The following is a 7,615-nucleotide window of genomic DNA, read 5'->3' as shown; positions in this document are numbered from 1 at the left end:
CTCAATCTGAGGCTCCCTCAACCCCTTAGCCCCTCCAACCCTAGTCCCCGATCCCAACCGAGAACACGACCCTAGTCTACCATCCCTCACCAAAGCGTAACGCAAATATACGCTAGTGAAAGGTTAATCTAAGACAAACGAAAGATCAATACTAGAAAACACGTTAGTAATAGTCTATAAGCAAAGAAATAGGTATTCAATTAGGCAAGCAAGCAAAAATTTACAAGGCAAAATTTATAAGGCTATGACAAGAAACGGGCTATCGGGAGGTACCAACTCCAAGTAAGTAAACTGTTCACCACCGAGAAATCTCTCGCAGTGAAACACTTCGTTCTCCACCGGAAAATCACCGTTCACCGACTTTATTATTACTTTCACCGACCGGAATCACTGTTCACCGCCGGTGTAGAAATTGCCCGAAAACCTACTGGTGCGGTAAGGCTTAGAGAAAAGAGAGAACATCAGAGAGAGAAAGAGATATGACCGGCCGAAACAACACGCGTCGCCGGTCAAATGGGTGGCGCGGGGGTCGGGGGGGAGAGGAGGTCACTTACCGTTACTTATGAGAGGAGAGAGAAAATAAGAGATGAGAGGAGAGAGAAAACGTAATGATAGATCCTCTATGCATCCAGTTCAACAAGATAGAACTTTAAAATCAACAGCCTGCAAACTCTACTCTTGGAAGCTCAAAGCTAGTTAAAAAATGTCCTAATATATTCAAGAAGATAAAAACCCAAAGAAAGAAAGATAAAAATACAACAAACTAAGAACAGTGAAAACGAGCAACGTCTCATACAGGTTAGGCGGAGCTCAAAGAAGCAAAGGCCCTATTATCTTTGAACTACACATGAACATTTTGCCATGTCCAATTTGCAACTTTGAGACTTTCAAGCTTTCTTTAATGCCATCGATCTTGCACGTAGATTCAAGAAAATTCCCCTACAAATTGAAAACGGAAAGGAAAAATCAATGATTTCACAAAATCATTGAGGTGGGAATGAAGTTGAACATATCAGAACCATTAACAAGTAGATAAATGTAGCATACCAGCCACATGCCACAATGCTGTGAAAGATCACTCGGAACTGCAGTGGCACATACTGGTGATTAATCCAACCCACAACCGGCCAAAACTGTGTAGTTTTGAATGATTGATACAGTTATAATTCACTATAGGATTAGAATAACAAAGTTTGGTTTTGAAAAAGAAGGGGAATTTGACAAACCGTCCATGACGTATACTGCACTTTTGGATATTCCCTCTTAATATTAGACTTCACCTGGATCCAAGGTCTACCTGTACATAATAAAGATTCCATCAGCCCAAAGCTTTGTTCTGTGTACGTATCATTACACTTTTTTTCTAATGATTTTAGTTGTCCCCGGCCTAAACTATTCCACCGGATACCTGCTACCTTCCACCAGCACAAGTAACGTGTCACTTTGCCCACCAAGACTTAGGTAGATAGGAAGAAATCATTTTGTTAACTTCTCTTGGATGAAGTATTGATCATCTATTTCCACTAGTTAATACAATTAGAGGGAAAACCAAACGACTAATAACTCCCTCCTTTTTAACTTCCCCTCCTCTCCCTCTTTCAACATTACCAAAAAGCATATATACTCAATTAGTTAGAAAATGTCCATATTAAAGCCAAGCAAACTATTACTTCTTTTGAACAAGAATTTATTTTCAGGGTATTTCCTAGAATAAAGAAAATATAAACGAACATCAGAGAAATAAAAACAGTTTCAGACAGCTTGGTACTTTGATCAAAGAGTGCACACCTTAAAGAATTTATACAGCGAGAAAGAGTTTGGACATGTAAAATCAGCAAGGTCGACAAGTGTTTCTGTATGTATATATAGATCTTGAAACAACAATTTAGTTACATTGATTTTTTCCCGATAACTGAAAGATTTTTGTTGGAATTAAACATGAAATTTACAAAATTTTATTGAACTGGGATTCTGCTAAAGCTTTAAGCTTTAAACTTTTGTTTCGTGTTTTCTTCATTGTGATTTGTGAATGCAACAAATGTTTCTTGCAGCCTTAATTTTTCGTAACATATAAAAAGCTGTAGTGTTTCAGAGTGCATTTGACTTCTCAAGAAACAAAATTCCAATTTAATTACTTAATGACCTTCACAAAATTTGAGATTCAAATCCAAGACTGATTCATGCAGTCTGAGTCAGTAATTTAGGTTCTAATTTTCGTAAACTCAATCTATCTATTCGTGTACTTAGTGGCAGAAGCATCATCTAATCTGTGAAACAGTACTTAGTGGCAGAAGCATCATCTAATCTGTGAAACAGTTAAGTTGCAAACATGAAATACAGTTGTAGCTTGGGATAAGACTCACTTTCGATAACTAATCCATAGTAAATCATGAAAAGCAAGTTATTCCAAGGCGAAGATGTCACTTGTTCCAGAACCACCTGAAACAATTAAAATGCAACTTGAAATAATCAAAATGAACAACTAATTTGGTCATTGCTCTTCTTCTCGTTTTCTCCCAACGGAAATACTGTTTGACCAAAATGATACACCCTTCGTCCCTTATTATGTGAAGGTGGTTTGATCGTGCACGGGTTTAAGAAATAAAGGACGGCTTTTAAAACTTGTAGTCTAAAATAAGCTAAAGATATTTATATGGCTATAAATCATCTAAGAGTAAAATGGGTATTTTAAAGTTAAATTTTTACTAAATACAAAACGGTGTCATTTTTTTTTGGACTGACTAAAAAGGAAAGAGTATCACATAAATTTGAGCGCGCGCGCGGGGGGGGGGGGGGGGGGGGGGCAAAATATATAGCAGAGTTTTATCATTGATCAAGAATGAAAATAATCTATTAACAGAAAAAAAGAAAGGATGTGATAAGCGACTACAAGATGAATATGGAACTTCTTTCCCGACACTTATTGTAAATTATCCAAAGAAGAAGGATTTGCTTACCTTTTTTGCAACGCTTGTTGTGTCTTTCTTCCCCTTGAAAAGTTTGTCCAAAGAATAAGTGAAAAAAATGCCCGAATGGTCCAAGATAGGCAAAGCCAAAAAGCTGCATGTAACTACGTTAGCAACAATAACAATTCAAAAGTAACTTATATATGTTAAGCAAAGGAATATATTCAAAGCATACATAATTCTGATAATAAGTGCCATTTTAGAAGTCTTGTCATAACATTACAACTGTAGTAAGCCTTTGCAGCTCATAATCAAATCATTTCAACAAAAATTTATTTGCAGAGGTTACATGATTCTTATTTTTCAATATTCAACATCAATATACTTAAATCAAACTCTCCAAAACCGGAAAAAGGGTTCATGAGACCATCAACATTAAGCGTGGCAAAAGAAGTCATCAAGCTTTTACGATCAAATTCTGCCGAAATATACTAGAAGTTTTCTCTTTTGTGAATTAATTTCAGAAAATGTGAGTAAATTATGAGATGAACATTGATGACAATCCTATCAGTATATATTGACTGGGTGTCTTTTGTAGAGAATCATATGGGTGTAAGCCTTCGACATTTTTTATACGTCTTGTAGACAGAGTTTCTCCCACAATGAAGTTAAGAAAGTTGAACACATGTGACAAAGCTTTCAGATTTCCACAACACACACAAAACAAGGAAAGGGGGAAAAAAGAAGCGCACAGGCATGTTTAACAGGAAGCTATGAAAACGGTACCACTTTCAGAAGAAGGCGTCTAATTTGAAGTCTCTTAATGCCAGTAATCTTCTGAGACACTATATCACTGACCGCTGACAAAAATGCAGCTGTTATCGCCTGCAATTATAAATAGCAAAATTTAGAAACTACAAAATTAAAACCATTGTACCAATCAAGCTAAAAGCTTTAAACACAACACACCCGCATCAACTTGGATCAACTACTTCTCAGTCCCCAACTAGTTAAAGTCAACTAGTGAAACTTGCTATATTCGTTCGTTCAATTCGGTCCATTAACCTCTACCCCCCCCCCCCCCTCCCACCCCAAACATAGCCGGTGATGCGATGAACCTCTTATTCATTATGCCTAACGCCAATATAAGGCATCCGAATTCATCATAGGTAAACAATCTATATTTTATAAAGGTGGCATCCAGACCAATTTATGCACACTTCAACTAATCAATCGGGTACTTGCCACTTCCTCATTAGTACACATATCAGGCAACTCTGTCCACCAAGATTTAGACCAATAGAACGAAATCACCTATTTCTTTTGTGTCCACTACGATTTGAACTGTCGTTTACCATGATGAATTCCAACTTCTGTTGACTGCTCGGCCACACCATTGGGTGCCATGATGCCATTATAGTCAAACTTTATTTAAGCTAGTCACAGGTTGTCACCCTAGCAACTCTTCTTTATCCAAACTTGAAATCAACTACTCCCTTCGTTTCAGTTTATGTGAACCCATTTGACTGGGCACGAAGTTTAAGAAAGAAGAGAAAGACTTTTAAACTTTTTGTGTTAAATGAGTCACATATATTTTGTGTGGCTATAAATCATTGCATAAAGGTAAATTGTTTCCAAATATAGAAAGGGTTATTTTTTTGGCACGGACTAATAAAGAAATAGGTTCTCATAAATTGAAATGGAGGGAGTATGAATTTGCCGAGCTTATATAAGCAGAGTTAAAACCTATACCCACTAGGGTTTCTAAAAAATACTCCCTCTGTCCCAAACTATATGTCGGTTTAGCTTCTCCAAAGTCAAACTATATGAACTTTTTGTTGGATGTGCGAACAAAGTACCACATTGGTAGCTGGAAAGAAAAAAGAGCTACTTATAAGGAGTTGGATACTCTTAATGATGTGAGGCCTTTTGGGAAAAACCGTGCGGGCTTGGCCCAAAGCGGACAATATCACATCATGTTCAGAGTATCTTTGGGCCGTTTTAGCCCAACAACTGGTATCAGAGCTTGTGGTTGTATTTGGTTGTGTTAATTGTCTATTTGAATGATGGAGGCAAATATGAGCAAGATGGTTTGTTTAAATGGCATTAATTACCATATTTGGAAAAGCAAGATGAAAGATCTTCTATTTGTCAAGAAATCGCACTTACCTGTGTTTGCTTCTAAGAAACCCGAGTCTATTGAAGATGAGGATTGGGAATTTGAGCACTTACAGGTTTGTGGCTATATTAGGCAATGGGTTGAAGATAATGTTCGAAATCATATTGTGAATGAGAAAAATGCTAAAAGCTTGTGGGAAAAGCTCGAGGCACTTTATGCTTCAAGATCGGCAATAATAAGTTGTTCCTACCGAAACAATTGATGAATATTAGATACAAAGAGGGCAAATCTATTTATGATCATATCAATGATTTTCGGGGTGTCCTTGATCGGTATCCGGTATGGGTGTCAAGTTTGATGAAGAAATACGGGACTTTGGCTTCTTAATACTGCCAGATTCTTGGGAAACTCTTCGAGTTTCTTTGACTAATTCTGCTCCCAGTGATGGTGTAACCATGGAATATGCTAAGAGTGGTGTTTTGAATGAAGAGATGAGAAGAAAATCTCAAGCGTCGTCTTCTTCAACTTCACACTCCGATGTTTTAGTTACTGAACACAGGGGGAGAAGTAACTTCAGAGGTCAGAATGACAGAGGCAAAAGTAGAAGCAAGTCAAGATCCTCTAGGTACAAGAATCTTACATGTGACTATTGTCACTTGAGAGGGCACATCAAGAAACATTGCTACAAGTTTAAGAGAGACCAGAAAAGGCAAAAGAAAGAAGGCGATAATGAAAATTGTGTTGTTGTTGTTCTTTGAAAATGATCTTCTTGTTGCTTGTGGTAAAAATGATATCAATCTTGTTTGTGATGAGTCTACCTGGTTTGTGGATTCAGGTGCCACTTCTCATGTCACGCCAAAGAAGGAATTATTTTCTTCTTATACTCCGGGTAATTTTGAAAATTTACGAATGGGCAATAATTGTAAGGCCTTTTGGGGAAAACCGTGCGGGCTTGGCCCAAAGCGGACAATATCACATCATGTTCAGAGTATCTTTGGGCCGTTTTAGCCCAACAACTGGTATCAGAGCCAATGGTTTGGCGGGACGAGTATGAAGATGGCGGAGTGTGGCGCGGGGCCCGGCTTAGTGCCTTTGCCTGTCTATGGATCGGTTTACAACCTTTACCCGTAGCTTTGAAGACGCATACACAGCCTTTGGGATTCGGTGACCGTAAATACTCTGACGATGTGGGTGGCACATTGACACGTTGAATCTCTGACCCGTAATGAGTCATGTGGAACTTAGTTCGAGGGGGAGATTGTTGGGTGTGCGAACAAAGTACCACATTGGTAGCTGAAAAGAAAAAAGAGCCAAATAAGGAGTTGGATACTCTTAACGATGTGAGGCCTTTTGGGAAAACCGTCTTGACTTACCAAAGCGACAATATCACATCATGTTCAGAGTATCTTTAGGCCGTTTTAGCCCAACACTTTTACCCACAATTTGAGATGTATTTTTCACCATATTAATACAACAACATACCCAGAGAAATCCCACAAAGGGAGGTCAGGGAGGGTAGAGTGTACGCAGACCTTACCCCTACCTTGGTAGGTAGAGAGGTTGTTTCCGATAAACCCTCCGCATAAGGACAAGCAATTCAAATAAGTACAAAAAAATGCAACTTATATTACTTTATTTATAGTTATTGAATATCTAAATTTTAATTTTAAAATATTAAATTGATCTAATTCCGTTTAGCTCCGAAGATTAGTCAAATTGACTCTCAAGAACGCGAAAAGTAACAACCATGGGTGGAGCCAAGTGGGAGAAAGGGGGTTCACCCGAACCCCTTCGACGACAAATTACACTATATATTCAAGGTTAAAATTATTTGTTATGTATATATAAGAGATGTTGAATCCCCTTAGTTTCTTCGTATGTATTTTTTTCATATTTTGAACCTCATTACTAAAATTTAAACTTCCGCCACTAAGAAAACTACTTTTGAGACAACTATCAATTCTTAAATGGAAGCTTCTCGAGATATAAAAGAACACCCACATCATAAATTGAACTAATCAAAACCACTTCAGAATTGAAACATAGAAAGAAAGATTTAGTTAAAAAAAATGTAGAAAGTGAGAAAAAAGGTGATACCTTTGTTCTTAAAGGGTGTTGCTGAAGTTGTATCAAGTATTTTTGCAACCCCTTTTTAGCAATTGACCCCATTTTGTTCTTTTTTGTGAGAAAGAAGAAAGATTTGATCTTTTTTGTTTGACTGTTCGTATGAATTTCAGTCTTCCACGGTTTGGTTTCAGCTAAATATCTAGAAGGACTTATAGTATGTGGGACCAATTTGGATCATGTAATTAATTTCAATTTGGATGCAAGTAATATGCACGGGTATGCGATGCGACAAATATTTAGGTTGTATTTATGATATACAGTAATAGCTTCAAGAAATTATGAAATGTAGTTACATTTTGGGGTTTTGTAGCAAATACGCAATATGTAATGCATGCGCTAATACAGTACGTGCTGATACAACTCTTTAGTAATTTTAGCTGATACAGCTAATACCCGCCTTGTGTAGCTGATACCAACGGCCTGATACAACAACTTTAGTTACGTTTTGTAAATACGCAAACGT

At 37.4% G+C, this 7,615-nt stretch overlaps 1 protein-coding gene across 1 annotated transcript; it reads right to left on the bottom strand.

The window, feature by feature from the left end:
• Nucleotides 1-699: 699 nt before the first annotated feature.
• LOC132036196 (peroxisomal membrane protein PMP22-like) lies at nt 700-7,204 on the bottom strand. Its single transcript, XM_059426464.1, is given in 8 exon segments — nt 700-939; nt 1,048-1,133; nt 1,227-1,297; nt 2,364-2,439; nt 2,958-3,008; nt 3,010-3,060; nt 3,693-3,791; nt 7,123-7,204. Coding segments are annotated over 8 exon segments (558 nt in total). The 5' UTR covers nt 7,195-7,204; the 3' UTR covers nt 700-887.
• Nucleotides 7,205-7,615: the final 411 nt, after the last annotated feature.

The sequence above is a fragment of the Lycium ferocissimum genome, chromosome 11, assembly GCF_029784015.1.
Source record: "Lycium ferocissimum isolate CSIRO_LF1 chromosome 11, AGI_CSIRO_Lferr_CH_V1, whole genome shotgun sequence".
Taxonomy (NCBI): domain Eukaryota; kingdom Viridiplantae; phylum Streptophyta; class Magnoliopsida; order Solanales; family Solanaceae; genus Lycium; species Lycium ferocissimum.
This window is presented reverse-complemented; position numbering and strand designations above follow the sequence as displayed.